Raw genomic sequence first — 25,500 nt, forward strand, 5'->3', positions numbered from 1 at the left:
ACCAACTATCGCCTCCTATCCAAGTGACCGTATCCCGGATGATGATGTCTGGTCCACGACACTTTCGACCAGCATCTTCCAAAGGAGACAGTAGAACCGACTAATCGTCATGCCCACTGCTTCACAAAGACCTGAGGGCTCTTATAACAACCGCCTCGTCCCCGCCACTGACTTATCTCTCTCGATCAATGACCTCTAGGAAACATTCACAGTCATGATCAAATAATTTATTATTACGATCATAAAACATGCTAGAATTGAGTTTTTATTCTAAAAAGAGGAACAAAAAAACAGAGGGACCAACTTATGCTCGCCCGCCTCCGCAAGAGCATCATAACACAATATGAAATCACATCTTCACCTTCCATCATCCATGCCCTCGTATCTGGCGATGAATACTTGAACAGCGAAGCAGAGTCCACAGGAACCCATCTCATCATCCACCTCCCAAAGGACCGTACCTGTAGGCAGGATGACGTCTGGCGAACCGCTCCCGGCCACCAACCTGCAATGTGCAGTACGTGAACATCAGACAATCAATATGTCTCTGATTTGCACATTGCTGTATCCAGACTCGAGGGCTTTTATATGCCGACCTGACCTTCCATTGCCACATCCGTCTGAACATTCACAAACACAAACATACGAAAGATGGCACACGGAAGACGAAAGCATGTAGTCATGAAATTTGCTGGAATTGAGTCGTTAAAAATGAGGGAAAAAACAAAGGAACCAACTCATGCTCGCCCGCCTGTGCGTCACTGATACAAATGAATTCCCAACCACCCCTTGCTCGCTCGACCACGCATCTCAAGCCAGCCCCAGTCGACGCCGGCCATTTTGCCCATCCTGGTATCAAAAGCAGCCTTTCTCTCGTCAATGTTTCGCAACCACCCTAGTCGTGGTATGGGTTTCTAAAACCGCGAAACAGCGGAACCCCGGTAATGGATGGTATCTATGATGAATGAAATTTCCTCCTCGTCCTTCCTAATAACATAAAAGATGATGATGCAATGATAATGTAATGTTGTATGCGTGTGTTTCTTCCTCCATTCTCGTTTACTGAATCTTGATGGCCTCGAATAAGGTGAGGCTCAATGCCGTGTCGTTTTCTCCAATGTTGGGGGTCGGCTCGCTAAGCATCTCCCATCTGCGGTAGGTGAACGGCGTGAGCTTGTCGGTTCCCTGCATGGAGATGGGAACCTTGAGTCGCGGTGGACCGGCTTGCTGTGTGGTGGGTTGCTGACGATGGGCGAGCACAAACTGGTCCGTCGGCGGAGCCATCTGGCTGAAGAGGTATCGCAGGCGGGCGTCGGAGGACGCTGGGTTTTGTGGCGTGCCGTTCGTCAGCAGGACACGTACGCACTGCAGGCGTGTGTCATCGGGCAGGCAATCGACAAGCAGCAGGGCCAGGTCGAAGACTTGCTGGCTCAGGGGCCGGCCGGTTTGGGGCTCTTCGAGGGCAAGTCCGTCCAGCTCGAGAGTAAGGCCAGCCAGGACGATCAGAATTCGTCCGCGAATTTCAAAGGCTGTGGTGCTGGTTGGAGGCTTCATGTTCGCCCCCTGGGCCGGGACAGGTGCTGCTTCGTTGGCGTTTGTGTGAAGAGTGATGAACTTGAGCAGCGCCGGAAGCCAATGCCTCAGGATGGAAGCGCGTAGCTCCCGCTTGTCGTCACCGCCAGCTGCCAGGATCTCCCAAAGTTCCGATAGCTTCTCGACCATGCCGGAGGTAAGTTGAGAAGTCCTCGGTGCCGGGCGGCCGCGGACAATCGCCTCGACCACAGACAACAGACTGCCAGCAAGCTGGATGCTGTCCTGCGAGAGAGGGTCGGAAGCCGAAGGGTTCTTCTGAGACGGGAAGAGACCTAGGAACCGCAGATGAGCCTGCCTCTTGAGGTGCTCCGTAACCTCCTCGTTGAGATAAGGCAACATGCTCGTCCACATGACGTTGTTCGCAGACACAGCCCGGTCCATAGCGCGGGAAAACATGTCGAACTGCGACATGGCCTGCTCTCCACCTCCCGGGCTTGTAGTGGTGTCTGCGGGCAGACCGATGGACAACTTCAGCTGGCAGAACGGGAGAGTGAATTCATTGGCGAGTTCAAGCACAGTCTCGAAACTGAGTGGCGTTCCGTCTTGAGCTCCCGGCATCAGCAGCTTGGTTGTGATCTGCGCGAACAAACCGCTCAAGGCAGGGTCGGTTGTCTTCGTTCCCAGAGATTGAACCACGGACGGCGCATCCAGCAAGACTAGGAGCTTCAGAAGCTCTAGCATGTTGTCTCCACACGCCGAGTTCGACAAGGGCAACGAGATCCCGGGTTGACTTTGCAGGCGTGCGTATTCGACAAGGGCGTTTCGAACGAGGATCACCATGTCCTTGTGGTTCTGACGAGGCGCGACCTTCTGTTGAATATAAAACCGATACGTCTCTTCCGGCGTCAAGGCCGTCTTGAGTGTAAGCGGCATGACGCACAGGCTGAGTACCTCCTGCATGTACGTCGTCGTGCTGTTGACGGGCGCTGCAGGGTTGCGGGCGACGCTGCTCGAATCGACGGTCGTCGTGGTGAGGAGGATCGGCAGCGTCAAGCAACCTATGCTGATAAGCAGCGGGTAGATGTCCGCAAGGCCAGGCCGGCTCTTGAGCGCGCTGACGTGATGGACCCAGTCGGTCATTCGCAAGTCGAAGTGCTGGGTGTCGAAGATGCGCAATCGGCCGAGTAGCGCGCTGTACGCACGCTGCCGTTCTGGCGAGTTAGACCATGAAGATTCCAGTCGGCTGACAACAGTCTGGAAAAGACGGTCCATAGTCGGTCGGTCCACGCTCGTCCCGCTGGTCAACAACTTCTCGATTTCCTCGTGCAGTTCCCCTTCGGCGTCCTGAAGCCTGCCAGCCATATTATCGGACACGGGCGAACAAGCGTCGATAGCAGTGTTGCGGTCACACTGGTGGAGTTCCTTGCGCAGATGCGTAGCCGTGTTCGTCAGGCCTGGCAGACGAGCCGCGAGGTTCGCCAAAGACGCCAAGAGAGGCCGAGCGGCGACACCCTGCTCTTCTCCAACCACCTTGAGTCTTTCCAACAACACATCAAAAAGCTCCTTGCCCACGCCCAAAGCAGCGAAGATCGGCAGGTGTACGTTGACAGTATCGGCGCAGGAAGCGAGAATCTCGGGGTTTGACACACGGATAACAACCTTGACAATTTCAGCCAGCACGGAAAAGTCCGAAGCAGCCTCCAGGATCGCGCGGGCAAAGTTAAACATGGGCACAGAAACCTGGGGGCCGTTCTTGGTCATGACCGTCTCGGTCGTGAAGATCTGCAAAAGTCGAGCTCCAACCTCGGTTTGAAGGGCACGGTTACTGTTAGAAATTAGACGGCAAAGCTTGCCCAGAGAGACGGGCTTTCGCTGGAGGATCGGGTCCCCAGGCGGAAGGGGAAGGCCCATGGCATGTTGAATGCATTTCAGGGCCGTGTTAATATCTTCTGCTTCGTCGTTGACATCGTACGTCGCTCGTCGGAGTAAGCTTGCTCGCGTTGCCAGAGACGCTGGGTCCAAGGCGTGAAGCGGCAGGTCCACCAGCAGCCTCGTTGCGCATGAGCCCTCTCGTTCCGTGTCGGAAGGTTCCCGAAGACCACCTCGCGCAATCAGCCAGAAGACATAACCTTGAAACTGAAAGTCCCCGCTGCGCGCGATTTCTGATACCAACATGTGGAACGTCTTCTTCGCGTTCGGCTCGTTTGGCGGGCATTTGCTCAGAAATTCTAGGATTGCCGTCGTCACGTCTAGTCCGGTCGGGATCCAGGCTCGCAAGAGGCTGGCAGTTATGTAAACCTTGGCAGCGCCGGGTCGGTGAGGCGAGGTGCACCATTCCAAAAGCGTGCGCACAATCATGCTCTTATCCTCACTGACTATCCAGCACTGCGTAGCCAAGTCGGGTGTGTATATCGTTTGAAAAGTTGTGTCAAGTTGTTTGACAAGTATTTGGCGGTTTGCCGGCTGGGAGTTGTTCGCCGACGCAACCAGCTGTTCGTTTCTCGAGTTGATCGATTTGAATGCGGTCTGCGCAAAGTCGTTTTCTATCGGGATAGAGGCGAGGAGTGCGTCCCTGTACTTGAACCAAGTCGCAGGCGCAACAAAGTTGTCTGGATGAGATGATACAAGGGGGATAAGTAATGATGTTAACCTCATGGACAATTGGATAAGAATGTCTCGGTCAGGGTCGTTATGAATCTGTGTCCGTTAGATATGCGCGCGGGTCCATGAACGAGCAACTTACCGTGTTGAGATGGCCGAGGAGCGCATTGACTAGTCTCCGGCCGTATCTTCTCAAACGAAGCAAATCTTTCCAGTAAATCTGTGTGATCAAAATCCACATCGGCAGCTTCGCCTGCGTAGAGTTTTCCAAACCAGACACGAGCCAGTCCATGTAGTGGTCGCGCTCGAGTAATTGCTCGGCATATAAATGTGTCGCGAGTCGAATGCTGCAGCTTCGTTAGCTTCGCCAACCCGGGCCACTGAGAATAAACTTACGCATATTGAACCTTGGCCTTCCAGTCGTTATCGCCAAAGGCTGTAGATACCCCCTCGACAAACTGCTCGACAAAAACCGTCCAATCTCTCAGCCACTTTGCCTCGCCAGTAACGACGAAAGGGCCGTTGGGGCCGGTTCCTTTCCTCTTGACTGATCGAATCTCGTTCGCGCCAACGCACTTGACCAGCCACACAGCCCTCTCCGTCGGCACATTCTTGTTGAGACAGTGGTCCAGCAGGACCTTGCCCCTGATGCCGTGGGGGATGGTTCGGCTGAGGCGGCGCAACGATATGGAGGGGTTCGCCAAGTCTCTCAGCCACATTTCTCGCTTCGTATCGGTAAGGGTGACACGCGGTGGCGGCTTGAAGGTCGAGGGCGACGAAATCTGGCCATTCAGTTTCCGCTGGTTCAAAATGCCGGTGAAGATGTTGGAGAGCAAGTTGAGCCCCGTCTTGTGCTTCAGGGCAGGGAACAGGGCGGCCTTGGCGGAAGTGGTCTCGGCCGTGGTCGCGGGAGGCTTATCGAAGTAGCCGTTCTTGATGATGGTCTCGGACCACTGGTCCTCCGGATGGTTGCCGGTCCACGGGAAGAAGTCGGCATGGCCCAGGTCTTGGGAGTCGCGCGCACCGCCGCTGCCGCCAAAACCTTGTTTCGCCGTCGCGTCGGATCGAGGCTTGCCAAAGGGCGCGTATCGGGGGGCGGCGGCGGGAGTCTCGAGGTGGTAGGGCTTCGGGCGGCCGTCTTTCTTGACTGCGACGACGGGCGCAGGGGAGTCTTTGATGGGTGTGGGGACGACGAATCGCGGTCGGCGTTTCGGCATGGGCATCGGCGGGTTATCGACGTCGATGGGTTGGCCTTTTGCGGAGGCCGGCGAGCTCATGTCGGTGAGGTTTGAGGGCTCGTTCTTGGGCATGAGGCGGTTGGGGGTGAGGATGTTTGGCGAGTCGCTGGGGTGGTGCTGAGGGAGCATGGCGTCGTTGGACAACTCGAGCTTGAGGCGGGAGCCTCCCCTCCGCGGCAGGGTGCCATATCTGTTCTGGGCGACGGCGGCATCGTTGTCGGCGCCGGTCAGGTCGATCAGGTTCTCCTTACGAACGGGCGACTGAGGCAGATACTGTTGGGATAGGGTGCGCTGGTGGGTTGGCCGTTGGACCGACAGGCCGGAGCTGCTGAGGGTTCGCTGCTGGGGCGGTCGCGGCTGGACGCCCATTGGGGTCCGGGAGGTCATCGCAGGCGGATGGACTTGAGCGACATTGCTGATGATTCGGAAGAATTCTTTTGGTGGATTTGGGGGGGCTCAAGGCGGGATGGATGGGCGGCGGGCTGGGATGGGATTGTGTGCGGCGATGAAGGGTAGTCGTCGTGATAGGAAAAGGGAAGGGGGGATATCGGTCGATGGGTTTGGGTGATGTCGGGGATCTGACGGCGTCAGCCGCGCTATCTGTGCAGGGCCTTGGGTCTGGTAGGGAAGGCACAGGTACCGTACCGTCCAGTGGTAAGCAGGTAGGTGCGTGCGTGCGGTGCGGCCAGAGCCCGAGGTGCGCGCGGATATTCCACGCCTGGCACGCTGTGAGTTGAGTACGGTACGGATACGGGGGTTCGGTTCGGGGAGCAGTGCGGCGTTACAGTGGGCCTCTGGTGTTAACCTAGGTAGGAGGTACCTTAACTTGGTAAATGCCCCAGCTCAGTGGGCGAGGGAAGTTCAGGCGCAGTATCTCCGAAGGTTCCCGCGCGTGCCAGGTTCGGCTTGTCAGATGACTCGCGACGGCCCGCTCGAAATCTTGTTGCGCTCAGCGTCGCGTGGCGATGGCGGAGGTGGTGATGTGAGGGGAAGAGGAGATGTCTTGATGCAAGAGAGAGGGAGAGGATATCATGGGCGAGGGTGTGTGAATGTTACGGGCAAGTTGCCGAGTGATGATGGCGGCCGGCTGAATACCAAGTTGGGCAACTAACAGAAAGAGACAAGTTGAATCATCAACCGTGAGGGAAGGTAGCTTCAGCCTTCAGTCAGCCCAGCGCAATAAAGTCCGAACCCAGGGTTTGGGTGGTGGATGGGAATGCGATTGGGATTGTGATTGGGGTTGGAAAATGTATGGCAAAGGGGGCACAGTGGCAGCAGCAGCAGCAGCAGCAGACAGCGGCAGCAGTCTCCATCGGCGTTAACCCGTGTTGGTGGTGTGTCGGGGTACCAAAGTAAAAATCGCTAGCCGTGGGGCGCCACCGGTGCGATCTGCAGTTCCAGCGGGACGACGTCGCTGTTTGGGACATGGCCTGGGGGGAAAAGATTCCGAGCTCACGGACGATTCCTCACATTACGGAGCATCCGTAGCTTTGAGTCTTTGGTTGACGGGGTTGAGTTGCGAGGCGTTACTTAGTCTCCTGGGCATTCTTTGCATCATGTACCTCCCTCCACCTCATCACCTTCAGTCAGCAACTCGTGTTTACTGCATAATGGTCTCTCTGTCGTTCGGCTACTGATACCGCAGAGTGTATTACCGAATACCGACACGCAACCTACCTGCAAAAAACAACTCGGTGGCAGGAACGAACTCCACGCCTCAGTCACCTCAGACTCAGCATCCGCTAGCAGGCCGTGGTCGCGCCAAGCCCGTGTGGGCAGGGTTCCTCCTCCTGGGCCGCCATGCCTTTACCACAGATCCCATTGGCTCCTCCGCCCAATGTCGTACAGCTGATTCGCCCGCCGCACCGCAGTCTGCCAGTCCCTGACTTTTGCCGGGCCCTGGCTGGCTGTCGCGAATCCACTGTCTCTCCACGCCGGCCAACTTACCAAGTCTCGCTGCTCCGAACATTGCCCGGACCAAGACACCAGGTCTCGGAGCATGCAAGTCACAGTCGAATCGAGAATCAAACACATCTTCATCGTCATCCTCATTGTTCTCCAAGCAATCTGTCATCCTCACCAGACACAACCAACCTTAGTTCCTGCTTAGATCCAAACTCTTCCCAACGTTAAAATTGGAAGCTGACAGAGCGGACCCCAGCCTTAGTCAAACCATAGGTACCTACCTACCTATCCAGGTCAACTGCTGCTGCCGCCGGCCGGGAACCCAGGAACACCCCCCAAGCCCCCGGGCCCCCCTTCAAACCTTCTCTCTCGGCAAACCGTACCGCTGGAATGGGACTGGGAAACCAGAAACCACAGAGAGCACGCTCACGGAACCCGGAGAGGGAAAGCCGCCAACGAGAGAAAACCTACCTACCTACCTTACCTAGGTACTCTGTAAACACTGCACCTACCAAAACGCCTCAAGGCCTGGCCCGCGCCCATGACTTCAAGCTTCCCCTTTCGGGACGCCATCCCTCGCCTTTTTGTCCCCAGCAGACGCCACCAAAGCCCACAGCCAACCAACCACTCGCTCCCAACACCGCATCGATCACCAGTCACCAGTCACCACCCATCGCTGGCTGTCTCTGTTCATCTGCTTCCGATTTGCCCTGCAAACCTCCGCTGTCGTTTTGTCTTTGCCTCCTCCTGGGTGGGCAACATACGACGAGCAGCACCTAACATAGCAAGGCCCCCCCAAAGACGAAAACATCTGAGCGGCGCACCGCCGTCAGGGAAACGTTAACGGCACAGCCAACAACCACACACAAACACCCGGCCTTCCTTTTCCCGCGTTTCGTCCAGAGAATCCAAAATCCCACCGGTCCTCAGCCAATGCGGACGTCGCTATATTACCCTCGGCTTATACGATCCCTATCCTAGTTGTTGTCCCAAGTCTGCTTGCCCCCCTCTACGAGTGCCTACCACGAATAGCAAGTTCGGTTTCTTTTCCCCAGGTACGTACGGAATCCTCTAAACTGCTGGCGCGAACGAACCAGCCATTGACAGCCCGCCCGTCGGGGGGGCCTGTAAACGCAAAATCGGACAAGACCAGACCAGACCAGGCACCGGGCCGCCATGGGATGGGGTGGTGCGCCGCCGTCTGTCTCTGCGTGTATCGTGCTAAGTTGGTGCTTGGGGCCCTGTCTCGATATAGCCGAATCGTCGCCAGGTGTCACGCAATCTGCTATCGTACTGCATGCGATCCGCCGCTAATGAAGTGTCTATCCCACGACGCCTGCCGAGCCGGTCCAGTGCCAAACAAACCACTGATTCACACAACGATTGCGCATCGGGCATCCCTTCAGCTGACACCCGCCGTGTGACCCCATCACCACATCGCACTTGGCAGCGTGCCTGGACTCACTGTCCAACATCGTGGAAGCCGGTGTAAGGTTCACTAAAGGCGAGACGGTGCCAGCTGGATGCTCTTCGTCCCACCACGGCCATGTCCATGTGGCATGCCGCGCTGCCCGACTGGGACAATGTCTCGCTCGCTACCTGATTTAGCCAGCGGGTATTTGGCCCAAAAACACATGAGTGAAGTGGCGGCATACCCGTCCAAAACCACAACAAGTGGTCGACGTTGACGATGATGATGCCCAAGACAGTGACAGACAGCTCGGCAGTCCAGCTGGCCCACTCGTCGTGTCGCTGCAACCAGGACTTGTCCCGGTACGCGCACCATACAACGCAAACACACCGCATCTCTGGCCGACGCACCTCGACGGGAACACCTTCCATCCGGCTGAAGGGACCTGCAGGGCCCGTGTGGGGGCGGACTGGAAGCAAGCACCTCAAGCAAAGCAAATGCTCCTGTAGGTCGGCCGCGGCGTGCCTGCAGCAGCAGCAGCAGCAGCAGCAAGGCGGCCTACGTACCTATCTTTCCCTGGGCATGCAAGTCTGCCTGCCTGCCTTCGCCAGCCTGCAGAAGAGTGGCCCGCAGATGACGAGACTTTCCGCCCAAGATAACAAGACCATCGTAAGAGCTGGGCATGCAGGCCGCTCAAACGACACCAACCCCCCGAGAGAAAACCCCCGGTGGGCAATCTCGGAGAATGCGGAGGAGTGGCCGCTGACCAACAAGTACATGTTTTTGCTGATTTTGTGTTTTTTTGGCCTGCGATATGTAATCAACGCTCTCGAAACCCAGGTTTCCGAAAATGCAAGTTCCGTAATGTCCATAGTCCGCGCCCCTCCGCAGGCCGCATCTCCCGAAGCAAAAGGCCCCGCAAAACCGGCCCCCAAGATTCCTGGCGCTGTTGGAGTTCGCGAAGCCGGACTCGCACCTCGTCGTATCTCGCACCGCTCCATCTTCACAGCCGCAATTTATCCAACTCTCGCACCGCGGCAAAAAGCAACGAACGAGAACAACCGCATCCTCGTGAAAAACCCCCTCGCAAAGCCAACCGGGATAAGCCCGGCCCGTAGCACAGCTCAGACGGTGCTCCCCGTCCGGTCTCAGGCCACGACGACGCCAGAATCTCAGAGTGTGTCCCTTCGTTATCGGAACCTCACCCGCGCAAAGTATCGTAATCATGGCCGTGAAGTATGCGTAAACTTGTCAAGATCGGGTTGCGTTCGGAGGCCCCGCCCGACGGCTCGCGCGGCCAATTGCAGCTGCGGCGACCACGCCGGGGGTGTGGCTGTATCTGAGAACGTGGTCGGCTGAGCGGGGGTGCCAGCCGGCCGCCGGATTTGCTTCCCCAGCTTGGGAGGATGGATGCCTAACTTTCCAGGCGCGAGGTTTGTGTGATTGCGCCTGGGGAGCTGGGGAAAGCTTCACCTCGCAAGGTAGCAGCACGTGAACATCGCGACGACGTGCAGCAATCTTTCTCAGCCAATTTGCTCGTCTCGTAACGCCAACTTTCCGCACCGAATTCGCAACAATGGCGAGCAAGAGGGATATGCGCCGGCCGGACCTGAGTAAGCACTTTCCGCACGCCTCAATTGGGAGATGTCGCCATGGCTGACCATGATGCGTGCAACAGTCGTCCCCTACCAGGAGCCGCGAGCCAAGGGCGAGAACGCCGAGTTCTCCTCGACGCTGTCGTCCACGCTGCCCATGGCCGCGATGCTCACGCGCAACAAGTTCATCGGATGGTACGCGACACCTTTGATTCCCTCGCCGGCCCCTATTCGATACGTGGCACGTTGGGATGTCAAGAAAAGTAGCTGACACGATACAAAATGCAGGGCCTCCGTCGTCTTTTCCGTGCAGACCTGGCTCGGCGAGAGCGAGGAGACGAAGAAGAGCTCCGCGACGCCGGGGTACTTCTCCGTCGGCATGTCAGGTACGTTCCCCTCCTGAAGCTGAGGCCTCCGGATGGCAGATAGCTAACGGCGCGCGACAGTCATGGCCCTGGCCGTCACATACCTCCCCATGTTCCTCCCTCCGCCCGTCCAGCGCGGCGCCGCCACCGGTACTGGGCCCGCTGCCCCCGTGCCCCCCGCGTAGACGACGGGTTGTGTATGATTATCACTCCGGACGGGTAGTACGAGATGCAGACGGATGAGGCTTTATACGGTGATACGGCGGTACGATATCATGGGAGGGCTTTTTGTCACGAAAAAAGCATATAGCAAGCGCGGGTGACGAGATGCCGTCACGCGAGAGGGAGGGAGTCCGGCGGACGATTTGTAGCATAATACCTCACCGGGCCCGCGCACCGCGTGGCGCCGTTCTTTTGGTACAGAATATCTTAATAGCAGCAAGCAAGCATTCAAGCCATACATTTCTGTTGATTGACTTTCCCGATTGTGCATGTGGAGGCGCCTGCTTTGGTACATTTTTGGGTGGTTTGAAGGGAGGATGTGTCGTATGTCGTCATACCCTTCGCCGTCAGATAACAACCCGGGAGTCGCACGCAGCCTTGCCTCAGCTGCGACGTTACAGGTTCAACCACCAGATCTGCCCAGCACAACAACAAAACTTCAAATTTTGCGAAACAGATCTGGGAAGGATGGGATCCCAGCTCATCGACGAGGCCTCCGTCCTCGCGCAGTTCGACGCCCTCGTGCGTAAGGGGACGGTCCTCTACAGCGACGACCTGAAAAAGATTCACCACCAAGATGGCGGCTTCGAGGTAAACCACCCATCTCATCACATCTCCCGCACACCCAACTAATCAACACAGTTCGAATTCCGCCTCACATCAGCCTTGAAAACCAAACCCGCCGCCGTCTTCGACAACTCGGAGCTCGACACCGCTACCACACCGCCAAAGTCACCCTCGCCCTCACCCGCCAACGCCATGGAGCTCGACGCAGAGGGGCAGATCCCCGGCGGCGACATCTCCGTCGCGGGCTTCGTCATCTCCCCCGTCAACAACACGCACGTGCTCATGTTCAACAAATTCTGCGCCTACAGGCCGCACCTGATCCTCCTCACGGCAAACGGCTACCGGCGACAGTTCGAGCCGTTGGGGAGGGAGGATTTAGAGGCCGCGAGGGATGTGCTCCGCGGGCTGAATTCGAAGGGGGGAAGTGAGTATCTTGTGATTTTCAATTGCGGGAGGGACGGCGGGTGTTCAAGGCTGCATAAGCATATGCAGGTCATACCCACCCCGTCGGATTTCCGGCTGTGGCCTGATGAGGAGGCGTTAGAGGCCGCGGTGCCGTATGAGTACCTCCTCAAGAGGTTCGAGAACGGGTTTCCCGGGGGGGAGGAGGTAGCTGGGATGTATGGCGAGATGCTCCGCGCGGCGACGGCGCTTGTGCCCGGGCGGGAGGAGGTTGTGGAGGAGGACGGGGTTGCGGTGCCGCATAATGTGGTCCTGAGCGAGCGGTGGATGGTGGTTGTGCCGCGGACGAAGATGGATGTGGACGGGGGCGGGGTGAATGCGGCGGGGATGTTGGGGATGGTGTGGGCTTCGGGGGAGGAGACGTATGAGCGGTGGATGGGGATGGGGCCGCGTGAGGTGTTGGCGGAGGTTGGTGTGAGGAAGAGGTAGAGTGTGGAATGATGATAGAGGGTAGAACTCGTACGAGAAGGGATGATGTACAGGATGTAAGCGATCAGAGCAAGTAGACGATAGAACGGTTTAGATTAGTTTCTTAGCATTAACGATACGTGTGTTATATAGAATTGCTTCTATCAGCTCTCATACTTCTCGGTGTATCTCAAAACCCAGCTTTACAAACTGCCGCCCTCATCGACAGCAAGATGCCACTCTCACCTCTCAAAGACAAAACCCCAACCCTCACCCTCTACAACTTCCCCTTCCTCTTCTTCTCCAGCACAACATACCCCGCCTCCGCCCTCGCAAGCACCGCCCCCTCCTCATCCACCATCTCCATCTCAACCACAAACGTCCTCCCCTCAACCTTCACCAGCCTAGCAACAACACCAACCACGGCCCCAACCGGCACCGCCCTCCGATACTCCAGCTCCAACGTCCTCGTCACATGGGGCAGCATCTCCGTCCTCCCATACATCTTATTCACGAACCCCACCGCGCCAGCGCACTCGTCGAAGATGGAGGCCACAACGCCGCCGTGCACGCGCTCGCGCTCGAGGGTGCTCAGCCCGTGGGAGAGCTTGAGGAAGAAGCGGACGTGGGCGATGTACCGCTCCTCAAGGGGCGCGGAATCGGAGGGCGTGGAAGAGGGAGGGGGGTGGAAGCAGCCGATGAAGTAGGGGATGGTGGCTTTGCTGTGCAGGGTGACGCCCCAGAACTCGGAGGCGCGGAGGGAGGGGTCGAAGTGCCGGGTGATGGGCGGCATGGAGATCAGGCCTGGCTCGCGGAGGGTGGCGGAGACCCAGGGGATGGTGGTGAAGTAGGCGATTTGGTCGGCGTAGGCTGGGTCGGACATGTTGGTGTTTGGGGGTTTGTGGGTGATGCTGTGGGTGGTTCTGGAGAGGGGAGACTGAGTTCGTCTTATGTTTTGTGTGGAATTAGAGATGAGTTATCTAGTAAAGAAACGGTCGACTTGGCGAGAGACATCCTTCCGGGTCTGCCGTGCTCAAGTATCCACGGCGGAGGTAGCCCGGCGACCCGGCAGTTGGCCGTCGGGTTTCCGGAGTACGGCAAAAGCCCTATCGGTGGACCACGGCAATTGAAGAATTGCATGACGTGGAGTATCGCGATATCAGAGTTTATTCTTGGCGAGAACTTTGATATATCATGTTCGGGGGTGTTCAGTAATCTTCTTGTGCTTTGGGTTGTAGAAGTTAGGATGGCATGTCTTGAGATGCGAATTCGACAACTCAAGGATGATGAAAGACCTGGAAAAACATCTTGGCGCCAATACCAATATCAATAACTACCGACATGAACAGGTTTTGCTCCACGAAATGGCATTTGCTACCTATGCCGAGCTTTCCAGTCCATGTGGCAGAATAGTGTACTACGAGTATGCAGATTATTTCTGTGATTATGGCCTTAGGGATGATTTTTGTTCTTGGTCCTCGTCGTCTTTGTTCTCCTCGTTGTCTCCTTTATCCTATGTTGTCGTCTTTATCGTCCTAGAAGTCCCTGTCCTATCTTTCTCTGCCACCCCTTTCGTTACTATCCCGGCAGTAGCTACGGCTCTTGTTGTCATTTTCCCTATCGAAACGAATAGCCAGAAGTACACACATGTATATGGGAACTGAACGAGGCTATCTTCAACAGCAGGCATCATATGCCGCCACCGCTCTCAATACTTCCGTAACTATAACTCGAATGTTACCCGTGGACAGATCATAAGCTTCAAAGCTTCAAGAAAGCATCTGCCTCTTTCCAAAACTCCTCTGGCGTCTCGATCCAAGGAAAATGCCCAGCTCCCGCAAGAACCTTGATCTCAGAGTCTTTGATACCATCAGCAACAGCCTGTGCTCCCTCTCCGCTACAAACCGAATCCTCCTCCCCTTGAAGAATCAGCGTCTTTGCCTTGACCAACCCAGCATCCTTGATATGAGACAGCGTATTCTCCTCAGACATATCATTCCGGTTCGTCTGCCACGCTGACGCAGTCGCGGTGTTCTTGCTCGCCACAGGCCCAGCCATGTCCCGTCTCAGGATGTCAGCGTTCTTCACATCGGCGAACCACCAGACTAGCATCGTGGCCAGAGACTCCCTAAAGTACTCATCATCCTTCGGCCCGCCGGCCTTGGCGATTTCAATCAGCTTCTTCACGGAAGGAGCATACGCCTCATCATCCTTGCGCTTCTCCATCCACGCCCTCACATGTCCCGGAGCGCAGTCCATGACCTGCGGCGCGATGAGAAGTAGTTTGGAGACGTTGTCCGGGTACCGCTGGGCGTAGCGCAAGGCGATGGCGCCGCCGTGCGAGTGGCCGATGAGAAGCGGGAACGTTTTGAGACCGAGGTGAGAGCGGAGGTGTTCCAGGTCCTCGACCATGGTCCTCGCGTTCATGGTGGATGGGCCTGCTTTGCTTGAGTCGCCATTGCCGCGGGGTTCGAAGTACAACACTGTGCGGTTGGCTTCGAGGCGCGGGCCGAGGCCGTTCCAGAGGTAGGATGCGGAGAGACCCCAGCCGACGGATTGGATGACTGCTAGGGGGCCGGCGCCGCGGATGAGGTAGCTGAGGCGGATGCCGGAGGTTTGGAAGAAGTGCTGGCCAAGTGAGAGTGGCAGTGATATTGTGGTAAGGTACTTGATATGGATTGCAAGATTTTGCCGGGCAAAGTAGTAGACACCGCGTGCTTGATTGCATCTGCTTCGTGGTTGCTCCTCCGGGATGCAAGGGGATGAAAGGGCGTATCTGTAAGCAAGACACATCAAAACACACTAAAATCTGACATCCACTTCCTGGGAGATGAGTCCAGATAAGATTGAGATTAGAGCTGCATAATTACTACACGATTTAATCTCAGACGTCTGCGCAAGGGTTTCTGCCTCGACCCACAATACAACTTCATTCGTTCTCTTTTCCACGAGACCGCATTCTACTGCATGCTGTGAAATGCGAGAGAACTTCAGCCGACCTTTTCATCAACGCTGTCATTACTTAGTTGCGTAGAAATCGTCGAGTTCCTTTTTCCATGACTTCAGTTTGTCCATCGCCTCATCCTTACTAAGTCGATGACCATCTTTTCCTTTCATCTGCATGTCGACTCCATGAGCTCCCATAAGGAATTCCATGGTCTCAAATCGGCCGTACTTAAGATATTCTTCCATACCAGTACCTCTTGATGCTTGACAAGCCTGGTGTGACCCGTTGTAAATATCGTCGGTGATAAAAATAGAAAAGTCAGACCCAATATCTAACAGAAATGATTCGACTTGGGGTGAACTCCAAGAAGCCACTCCTTTCATCATGGTCTCCGTGATCGTGATGTCATCTCCGCCCATCCTCATGAGATGGCCTGCATTGAAGGGGAAGAAGTCCAAGCCCAGGTCCTTGTAGTTTTGAAACCAAGTCTCCAAGTAGCCTTGTGTGAAGCCAAATCCATCCTGGCATGCCAAGAAATCCAAGGCGGCCGACCCCCTCATAGGGTTGTTCATAGCACTCAAAATCAAGTCAGTTGTGACTTGTTTCCCGTCCTCCATTCCGAAAAGCAGACGGAGCATCTCTACGCTGATTTCGCGGTTACTAGCAGCCGCGCAAAAAGCCTCTGCACGGATCTTGAGGTCAGGATGCTTCTCGGAGAGGAACTTCACGATATTCACCCCAAGTTTTTCGTTTTCAGCCGCCGTAGCCAACGCAAGGTCACTCGCTTTGGCGTCTGGGCTCCGCTCATAGAGGAATGTCAGAATTTCCAGGGCACCATCCGGCCTGGTACACGCTTCTTCCACCATTTTTTCTGTTACATGACGATCAGAACGTCTGGAGAGAAGAGCATCCAAAACATCTGGACCGCAATCTTCGTTTCTGATAGCTGAATAGATTGTTTGTTCCGATGGTATCAGAGCAGGCCGCTTGTCCAACAGTAGCTTGAGCATGTGACCACCACAGGATACGTTTTGGGCTGCGGACTCAAGCAGCGTTGGTGGAATTTGCGTATCTGGAAGCGTCTGGAAAATCAGGTTCATTATGCGGCTACCCTTGTAATTCCGTGCGGCAGGTTCCAAAGCCCTTTCTGTGATAATTGGCGTGGGCGGACGTGTGAGGAGAAATTCAATGGTCTTCATTTTTCCATTATCAATCGCACACTCGATCGGTGAACCGATGTTCAAGGGATTGTAATTGACGTCAGCATTTTTCTGGACAAGGATTTTGACCAATTCCAATTGTCCGTTCCATGATGCAGCTTGGAGAGGGCTGACCTTGTTGCTCATTGCTTGGCGTGAATCAAACAGGTTTGTCGATGCGATCTTCTCAAATACGTGCGTAATTCCAAAGAATGCGGCGAGGCCCAGCTGGTCAAAGCTCTCTAGTTTCAATTCGTAACGGCGCCTAAATTTGTTTAAAGATTTGTTGTGATTTAGCCACCTGGCAGTGCCGGGTTGTGCGATATCGCAGAGTGACCGGACTTGGTCATCATACTCCTCTCGTTGACCGGGATCTAGCCTTGCATAATAATCAGGCCAGTATTTGGCAGCGTATTTTCCTAAATGCCAAGAATGAGAGAAGCGTCCAAAATGAAGGCCAACATATTCTGCATCGCCTTCATCACCCTGCTCAAGTGAAAGAAGCGACATCTGTAGTAACTTAAGGCAAGTAGAGAGCATTGCGGTCTGCGTCTCAGGGTAGCTGAATCTCCCTTTCCAAGAGCCAGGGGTATGGTTCGGGCTGAGTAAAAACTCCCTGACCGTTTGGTGTAAGAACGATAGTTCGTCTTGGCCACGCCAATTTGTTGTCACAGTCACCAGAAACCCCGTCCAGTTCTGCGCGACACTTGGAAAGCCTATGCCCCAACATTCGTCATCAAGATCTCGTAATGACTTCCATTGATTTGTCCTCGAGCAGAGAATAGTCAGCGCTGGGTCTGCCACTCTCACTTCGAGTGGCCGAGGAGCGGCCAGCATAAGTTGGAAGAGATATTCCGTCTTAAACCCCGTGTCATTATTCAAGCGTCGAAGAACTTGTTCATAGACCTCTGAAACTTCGGCAGGTAGACTTTCAAAAAGGTGAAGAATGTCTGATTTCCTCATGTATTCTGTGGGCTCTTCTTTGATCATCTGAAAGACGAGGCGAAGCCAGAGATAGGTGCGGTTTTTCATGGCTTTCAAATGTTGCCCGATGTCTTCCTGGTCGCTCTTGGAGAGATGTCCTGTGATAGTTGGAAGATTCTCCTTGATAACCAGTTCGATTTCCTCACTAATTTCAAGCAAGTTTTCATCTCCGTTGATATGTGAGCTCTGCGAGGGGTGTTCAGGTTTGAAAAGACCCTGTAGAGAAAGCTGTATGGCTTTCCAAGAACGACTTGTGATGATAACCTTCAGGCTAGAGTTTGTTGACGATTCTTGTTCATATGTGTCGTAAAAGTTCTTCAGATAGTCCACGAGTCGCTTTCTTTCCTTCGTTTCACATTCGTCAAGGGCGTCCAGAACACAGATTATCTCACCCACGTCCGGCGCATGAATGCAGCTTGTGAGGATGTCGCAGAGCTCGTCAAAAGAGTCTCTCAGACCAGCACCTGCACGGTGGTAGGGAGTCTTTGCCTTTTTGATGAGATTACCGGTCAAATCTTGGGCGAATAGCTGATGCAGAATGGCAGCAACAGCATCACATGCCCTCTCTCGCTTATCATCGCCACTTTTGAAGAAGAAATAGCAAACAGACGAAGTTGCAGCCCTCTCTGGAGACTGGAGAAGTCTTTCATCGATAAGAGCCCTCGATAAGACTGACTTTCCGTAACCTGGCCCGGCCGATATCCAAAGGAGACTCGAGGATCTGCTGTCTCGCCATCGACGGAATTTCGGGCCTTGTAAGACCCACTCGCAAGTTCCTTGTACTCGCTCAGGATTGGCGTTCTTGTGACCTTTGAAATTCGCATGAAGACTTGCTAACAGCCTTCCCTCAAGCTGATCTTCATACTGGAATTGGATTTCCTCCAAGCTCTTGGAGATGTCTTTGAGAGCTAGCCGAGAGTTGTGAATTTCGACAAGCTGCATCTCCATACCGTCTTGGGATACTTTACGCTGAGCGGCTTCGAGATAGGTCTGACAATTCTGGTTTAACTCGTTAATGCTTTTGGTCTCGGCCTTCCAACCGTTCCACCCAAAAAGATTTTCCCGCGCTCGGGAAGTCTGGGTGGATGACAAATGGCAAACTGCATGAGCGTAGTATCTGACAATATGACGGTGCAAGTCGATGAAGACGTCGTAAAAGCTTCTTCTTTTGTGGCTCCTAAATGGATAGACAGAGCTCTCTGGAATTTTCCAGAACACCAACATGCGGTTGATCTCTTCGAGGCCAGTTATCATTACCTCGTGCAGCTCGGTTCCCGCATTCACAAGCTGACCATATTAGCATGTGTACTTGGATAGCAGACTCAGGCAGTGTATATCTTACAGGTAGAAGGATGGAAACTGCTGACCAAGCTAACGCGGCGTACGGCTGGGCGCTGAGTGCAGGCCTCACCACGGTGTCTGTCCAGAGCAGGAATTTCACCATTTTTTCGACTTGCGAGCGGACGTGAAAACTCTTCCCGGCAAACGCAACTTTCCACTGCTTCTCGTCTCGCTTTCTTTCGAGATTCTTAACGGTCGACTCGACAAAGTTAACATCGAATTCAGCAGTATCCTCCTCATGTGCAGGGTTGATAACCTTGGCGTAAGCTTTGGCTAAATCACCATCGCTCTCCTGGAACTTCCGAAAAGCTGCAGCCCACACATCTTCAGGCGTTTCAGGCTCTTTGTTCTGTATTTCCAGTGCCTCAAGCTGCTTCGTTGGTGTTGGGTCGGGTGTGTTCGCTCGAGGTGGCGAAAGCACTGTGGGTGCGAGCTCAGAGGTAGAGGAGACCGACTTGCTATCGTCTGCTTGCGAGGAGACTGCCGTGTCACTGTCTTTGGACCCGAGAAGGCGTCGGCGCCAGACGTCTCTTTTGCGCTCTCGCGCCATAACGGTATTGACATCCTTTTACAACGCAGGTCTTCCTTTGAGAGTGTCGTATTGTCTTGGGGAACGCTCTTCTGCAGAACTGATGTGAGAAACGTGAGATCGAGATCAGGCTGGCAAAACACGTCGATGGACACGCAGTAAACCCCGCATATCACGTGTGTATGTTACACAGAGCTGTACTCGTATTCCGAGATCCACTGCTAGACCGCGATAATCCCCTGCGGCGCAGCACTCCCTTGCTCGCTGGCGATTTACTGACGGCCAATAGTTTTCGTCGCCAAGCGCATGCATCACTACCTGGAGCCTGACAATCGGCATCCTTGTCACAGTTCGATGAGGCCCAATCGTGATAAGAATCGAAGTTAAGGTGTTTGGCACAGTGATACAATTGCCGTCAAGCGCGAGTGGGCATGAGCTTTTGGGGCATGTGAGTACAAAGAAAGCATATCGTCTGTAAAAGCAGACAAAATACGCTCGGTCTCAGAATGGGGAGGACATCCACCAGCTCAGGCAACTGCTGATCCCTGTGGGTAGGCTGGCAACTGGCAGATGCAGCCAGAGGTGGGCGATCCAATGGCGGGATGGGTCGCCAGAGCACGAGGCGGCTGCCACAACAGTACTAAAAGCCCAGAATCATCTTGCTTCCCGAGTCTCGTGTGATGAATTCCATTCCGGTGACGGATTATGTCTGCCCGACATCTCCAGCTCGCCTCAACATCATCTCATGCCTGTTGATATCCGCAATGCTTTCATCGAAGAACTGCAAGATGGCGCCGACCGCATAGACAACTACCTGGCTACCATAGAACCTGGCTATCCAGATCGTGCAGCCATATTATATGGAAAGTGCATGGTTTACTATGTAAAGTGGAAGAAGTCCAGAGAACCGCAAGACGTGGATAAGGCCGTGCAAGCAGGTCGCGCAACTGCCGCAGCTCTCTTGCCGAACGATGCCAGCAAAATATCGGTCTTCAGAAACCTGGCCGTCTCACTCAAGGGCCATTTTCGATACACATACCATGTTGAGGACCTCGATGATGCGATCAAGTACGGCAGACTTGTATTGACTTGCTTCGCTCAAGGTAGCCACCAATGGAAGACAGCAAACGCAAATCTTTGCGATATGATTTGCGAGAAGGGCTGCTTCTATCGTACGAAAGAGGCCCTTGACGAAGCATGCGAGTTTCTGGAACAAGCAGGTACACCCGGTTGGCTAAGAAATCCTGTGAATCGTCACGGCTTGCATTCCTATCGGCCGTCTTGGTATACCGATTCGAAACAACAGGATCTGTCAAAGACCTTGAGCGAGGTATAGAAGTAGGCTGCAAATCGATTCAAAACCTCGGGGACAGAGCCATGCCAACTTTCGAGGCTACTTTTGGTTGAGATGGATGATGGGCGATACACCGACGCGATGCGTGCTTTTTGTCTTTGTTCTCATGGCTCAATTCTAGAACTGAACCGCAGGAGATAGCGAGACCCGAATCCGTAACTGTCGATGGAAGCTCTAGAAGAGGCTTTGGAGTTTGGTCGGAAAGCCCTGTCAATCATGCCTCCTCACGCAGAAAACGGACCGATGCTGCTTAGCACCGTTTCTTCGTGGATAGGAACCATGGCCAAATGGGTACAATATATCAAATGGACAGAAGAGGGCATCGAACACCAGGCCGGTCGCATTCACTGGGAATATGGAGAGCTGACACAGGCGAACGCTATCTTCCAAACTGCTATTGGGCTGTTGACTGAAAGCAACATCCAAGCGGCATCTGCAGAAGACTTACAGCAGACGCTACGTGAGATACCGAACCTCGGTAGCCTTGCAGTATCTGCTTCATTGGCCGTGGGACGCCCTCCCGTTGAAGCAATCAAGTCTTTAGAAGCTGCGAACTGCATTCTGGCGGGGCTTGCGATGGATTCAAGGGGCGATGTTTAAGAACTCGAGCGAAGATACCCCGAGTACGCCAATGGCTACATTGGCCTCAGGACCCGAGTTGCACATGCAAGTAGGCAGTCCCAAAGCGCTGCCAACTATCAGAAAGACACGGCTCCTCAGCAATCTCTGATTCGCGAAATGGCCTCCATGGAAGAGGATATCAGACATTTGGAAGGGTTTGAGCAGTTCCAGTTGCCCCTCGGCGCTATTCAGATGACGCAACTTGCAACAGATGGTCCCGTTGAAACGATCAACGTGTCTGAACTCCGCAGCGACGATATAATTGCTACAAAAGAAGGCATTAAATCTCTGCACCTGCCAGGCTTGACACTTGCCGCTCTTCAGAGCCATGCCTCTGTTTTTAACAGCCGTGGGAACCCAGATAGGAGGGATATACGAAAACCTCGGGCCTCTCCAAATGTTTTCACAGAGACCGGCATCCGTTGGCTATGGGAAGTGGCGGTGCGTCCAATTATGGATGTCACTAAGCTCACATCGTCGGGTCGTTTGTGGTGGATCACTAGTGGTTTGGCGGGAAGGATGCCGTTCCGTGCGGCAGGCAATCATGCCGGCCGCCCCGAAGAAAGTGCGCCCAGCCGAATAACTTCGTCCTATATTGCATCGTTTAAGGCACTCAAATATGGCCGAGATAAGGGTGCCGCAGCCGTTCCTGGTCAGAACATGTTCCAGGTCACGATATCCACCAATGTGCCGCCGCACCGCCATCTGAACACCGCCTACGAGGAAGAGGCTATTGGAGCAGTCTTTGGAGCAGACAAGTTGCTTCATCTAGCCGAACCTGACCCGTAAAGTGTTCTCAACAATATACCGGAGTTCTCGTTTGTGCACTTCGCCTGTCATGGCGCCTCGATCAACAACGACCCGAACAGGAGCGGGCTTTCCCTCGTTAAGGACGGAAAGCCTGCAGATCTGACGATTGACAATCTTGAGGAGATTGAGCATAAAGAGGGCTCCGTAGCTTATCTTTCAACATGCTCGACAGCCCAGCAGACAGACAGCAAGCTTGCCGGTGAAGCCATACTTCTGGCTTACTCTTTCCAGGTGTTGGGCTTCCAGCACGTCACAGGCACCATGTGGGGAGCAGACGACGCTGCAGCCGGGGAGGTAGCGAGGAGGTTCTACAAGAAACTCATGTCCCCCACTGAAAATAGCATGGGCGATGGACAGCTAAATGCTGCGACTGCGCTGCACGAAGCTGTTAAGGAGTATAGATTGGCATCTCCGGGGCAGAACTGCGTGCTTAAGTGGGGTCCTTTCATTCATGTTGGTATTTAGGAAAGCATGCTATGTAAGGTATGTGTATGCAACGAATCGTCGTGTAGTCGATGGTAGAACCGCTATTCATGAACGCTTGACTCAATACTCCAATCACTTGTCACCCTTTCCATGCTTGATAATGCTCCCTGAGAGTAGTCTCCAGAGGTCGATACTCAATTCCGAGTTCCTTGTTACTCCGGCTGTTATCCACGGCGAACTTGGTACCCAGGTTTCTTGATATCCACTTCCTCGTTAACCCAAACAAAGGTCCTATGACCCGGACTAGAAAGTCAGGCAGAAGGTGGTCTGGAATGAGCATTGATCCACTCAGCCTCCGGAACAGCTTTGACATCTCCAAGAAATTGACCATGTCTCGCGACGCCACGATGTATCGACCACTTGCTGTGGGTATTGAGGCAACCTTGATATGTGCCGTGACAACCTCACGCACGTCCACTGTCGCAAAATTGAGGTTAGGTACGCCGAAGAACAGCTTACCACTGAGAAGCTCGTCGATCAGAAACAAGCTGCCTGAGTCCGATCCGGCAGACAATGGTGGCCCAAGGACTAGTCCTGGGCAAACCACGACAAGATCCCATCGGCTTTCTTCTTTGGCAATTTCCCAGGCTTCCTTTTCTGCGAGTACTTTAGAGTAGTGGTATGGGTTGTGCGTTACGGTGCTGGTCTCGTTGAAGTACTTTTCGGATAACGTGCCTCCCATCTTGTCGTTGACGTCCTCGTAGTCCCCAAATATGGCCCCGACTGCAAGCACAATTTCGAAGTCAGCAGCCTGTTCTTACCGAAACGACGTTGCTTTCGTCGTAAAAAAGTGGAATGCGCGGACATACTTGTAGATGTTAGAACAACACGTTTTACTGACGTTGTCTCTTTGACGCTTGCGAGTACATTTCGGGTACCTTCCAACGCCGGTTCGACACATTCCTTCTGCCCGTCCTTGATCATCTCCGCCATCATAAATGGTGATGCAACATGATGAACCACCGAGCACCCCTGCATCGCCTCCTTGAAAGATCCAGGCCTGAGGAGGTCGGCCTCGAAAAGCTGCAATCGCCCTGCATGCTTTTCTTGAAGACCCTTGAGAGAGGCTACCTTTTTGGCATTTCGGAGGCTTCGTACTGTCGCATTTACGCGGATACCCTGCGATAAAAGTTCGTTGACGAGATGTTGTGCGATGAAGCCGCTGCCGCCGGTGACAAGGTGCGTTTCGGCAACTTCCATGCTGTATCAAAGAAAACAACAAAATAGCACTTTATTTCTTGGTGGCTGGCCTTTGCGTAATGGTAAACTTTGGATGAATTCTCACATCATCCCTTTTTGCACAGAATAGCCTTGTCTTTTGTTTGTCGGACGAGCGAAGTGTCTTTGTTCTGGTTGAGAACCACTAATTCCTCGGCGCCCGCGGATAGCGGATCCCAGGGCGTTGCCATCACAGGGAGGCATTCTTTGGTGGAACTGATCGCCTCTTTCGCATAATACGATATGCTCGGGTTGCTCTGTAAGATCCGCGGGTTGACGCCGCGATTACAAATAGAACTGACATTGTCACGTTGCGTTTTTACTTGTGCGTGTCATCGCATCAGTCGTCGCGTCTCACTGAATGATGCGGTTGTCTCCAGCATTGAGACACACATCTGCTTTCTCGAGGACTGTGGGAGGATTGTACTACCTCGCCGCGGAACACCGAACGTCATTTCAGATGGCAGTAAGTCGGCAATTCGTTGAGAGGTTTGAGGGGCCGAGTACCCGAACCCCTAACCGCGTACTACATCGGCCGAGAGAACTTTTCAAGCGCAGCCATTTTATATATAAATCAAGAGTATCTACCGTTAGAAGTTTCCGCCATCCCAAATTACCATCAAAAGCCATCTTGTGCCATCGATCAGTCGTCAAACCAAGATGACCGGGCTCCATTGTGGATTCGCACTCGTCCAAGTCTCGGGGCTAACTCTCCCAAGAGCCAGCCTTGAGTACAATGGACCCTGTCGGGATCCCACCATGACAATGATCGCCCAGGGCTCGAAAGGTTGAAAGTATGGATACTTCCCTAAGAAAAATACATTTTCTCTGTCAGCACTTTTGAACATGTGGCCAGCAGCAAGAGCGAAAACAGGGTATGTTTCCTCAACGAACTGCCTCTGAGCCAATTCTCTGTCCATCAATGCAGTTTCTCCGACGAGTAAGCCCTCTTCGGTGTATAGACCCATTCGAATGGCTGAAGTCTCTTGACTCTCTACATCGTCCTCGGGCAGGACCCTGAGTCTCAGTAGAGCCACAGTAGTGTTGAAGACCAGACAATGAGGATGCTCTTCAGCCATTCTCCGGGTGTTGTCATCAATATCAATGTGTTCGAGAGCATTCAAAGGGCCATGTACGCAATTGTTCCAGACACCGATCGGATCCTTTCCAGGTCTGCTTTTGCTGATGGTGTTGCCAAGTATTTGCCGTGAGACATTGGCCTGCTTCCCCATCTCAAGTGGCTTTGAGTTGAACCAGATTCGGTCTTCTTCCAGCGGCCGCAAGCGCGCAACCCCGTTGACTTGGTCGCAATAGAACAGCGAAACCAGACTGCCGAAATGGAACCGACTGAGGGGACGCAAAAACCTCAATGGGTGATCATTGAATAGGACTTGGCCTGCCCACGCCGCCCATGTCCAGGTGGGCAATCCGGGGGGCTCGGCCGCTAAGCCTTGCGTGCCTTCGTAGCCCCAGAGAATGGCCTGCAACATGAAACATTCAGGGATCCCGAAGAGAATGGGAGTGTTGCTCAAGAAACCGAAAACCTTCAGCACTCCTTCAAAAGCGTTCAGGATATCGCTCCTGTAAGTCATTGTTCGGCGAGTATAGCTTTCAGTCAGCCGCCCATACATTTCGGCAAAACCTCCATGGTGCGATACGCTCCGGCGAAGACCGGTCTCGAATCCTTGGCCATGCGACTGGCGA

At 54.1% G+C, this 25,500-nt stretch overlaps 7 protein-coding genes across 7 annotated transcripts; 3 read left to right on the forward strand and 4 right to left on the reverse strand.

The window, feature by feature from the left end:
• Positions 1 to 1,059: 1,059 nt before the first annotated feature.
• srb8 (Mediator of RNA polymerase II transcription subunit 12) lies at positions 1,060 to 5,741 on the reverse strand (the record flags this gene model as incomplete). The annotated part of the gene is made up of 3 exons (XM_036644377.1): positions 1,060 to 4,230; positions 4,277 to 4,481; positions 4,531 to 5,741. The coding sequence occupies 3 exons, from the start codon at positions 5,739 to 5,741 to the stop codon at positions 1,060 to 1,062; spliced, it is 4,587 nt and encodes a 1,528-aa protein (XP_036490502.1).
• A 4,523-nt stretch (positions 5,742 to 10,264) lies between these two features.
• CGCS363_v012529 (Uncharacterized protein) lies at positions 10,265 to 10,833 on the forward strand (the record flags this gene model as incomplete). Its single annotated transcript, XM_036644378.1, has 4 exons — positions 10,265 to 10,301; positions 10,367 to 10,478; positions 10,572 to 10,669; positions 10,730 to 10,833. 4 exons carry the CDS (start codon positions 10,265 to 10,267, stop codon positions 10,831 to 10,833), a joined length of 351 nt encoding a protein of 116 aa, XP_036491117.1.
• Positions 10,834 to 11,338: 505 nt separating this feature from the next.
• Positions 11,339 to 12,328, forward strand: APA2-0 (Diadenosine 5',5'''-P1,P4-tetraphosphate phosphorylase 2; the record flags this gene model as incomplete). Its single annotated transcript, XM_036644379.1, has 2 exons — positions 11,339 to 11,461; positions 11,513 to 12,328. 2 exons carry the CDS (start codon positions 11,339 to 11,341, stop codon positions 12,326 to 12,328), a joined length of 939 nt encoding a protein of 312 aa, XP_036491085.1.
• A 256-nt stretch (positions 12,329 to 12,584) lies between these two features.
• Positions 12,585 to 13,190, reverse strand: CGCS363_v012531 (uncharacterized protein; the record flags this gene model as incomplete). The annotated part of the gene is made up of 1 exon (XM_036644380.1): positions 12,585 to 13,190. The coding sequence occupies one exon, from the start codon at positions 13,188 to 13,190 to the stop codon at positions 12,585 to 12,587; it is 606 nt and encodes a 201-aa protein (XP_036491083.1).
• Positions 13,191 to 14,068: 878 nt separating this feature from the next.
• On the reverse strand, positions 14,069 to 15,100 carry pip-0 (Proline iminopeptidase; the record flags this gene model as incomplete). The annotated part of the gene is made up of 1 exon (XM_036644381.1): positions 14,069 to 15,100. The coding sequence occupies one exon, from the start codon at positions 15,098 to 15,100 to the stop codon at positions 14,069 to 14,071; it is 1,032 nt and encodes a 343-aa protein (XP_036491279.1).
• A 7,253-nt stretch (positions 15,101 to 22,353) lies between these two features.
• Positions 22,354 to 22,557, forward strand: CGCS363_v012533 (uncharacterized protein; the record flags this gene model as incomplete). Its single annotated transcript, XM_036644382.1, has 1 exon — positions 22,354 to 22,557. The coding sequence occupies one exon, from the start codon at positions 22,354 to 22,356 to the stop codon at positions 22,555 to 22,557; it is 204 nt and encodes a 67-aa protein (XP_036491088.1).
• Positions 22,558 to 22,657: 100 nt separating this feature from the next.
• CGCS363_v012534 (Anthocyanidin reductase) lies at positions 22,658 to 23,778 on the reverse strand (the record flags this gene model as incomplete). Its single annotated transcript, XM_036644383.1, has 2 exons — positions 22,658 to 23,301; positions 23,388 to 23,778. The coding sequence occupies 2 exons, from the start codon at positions 23,776 to 23,778 to the stop codon at positions 22,658 to 22,660; spliced, it is 1,035 nt and encodes a 344-aa protein (XP_036491090.1).
• Between the last annotated feature and the right edge of the window lie 1,722 nt (positions 23,779 to 25,500).

The sequence above is a fragment of the Colletotrichum siamense genome (genome assembly GCF_013390195.1).
Source record: "Colletotrichum siamense strain Cg363 chromosome Unknown KSG_Cg363_contig08, whole genome shotgun sequence".
Lineage (NCBI taxonomy): Eukaryota > Fungi > Ascomycota > Sordariomycetes > Glomerellales > Glomerellaceae > Colletotrichum > Colletotrichum siamense.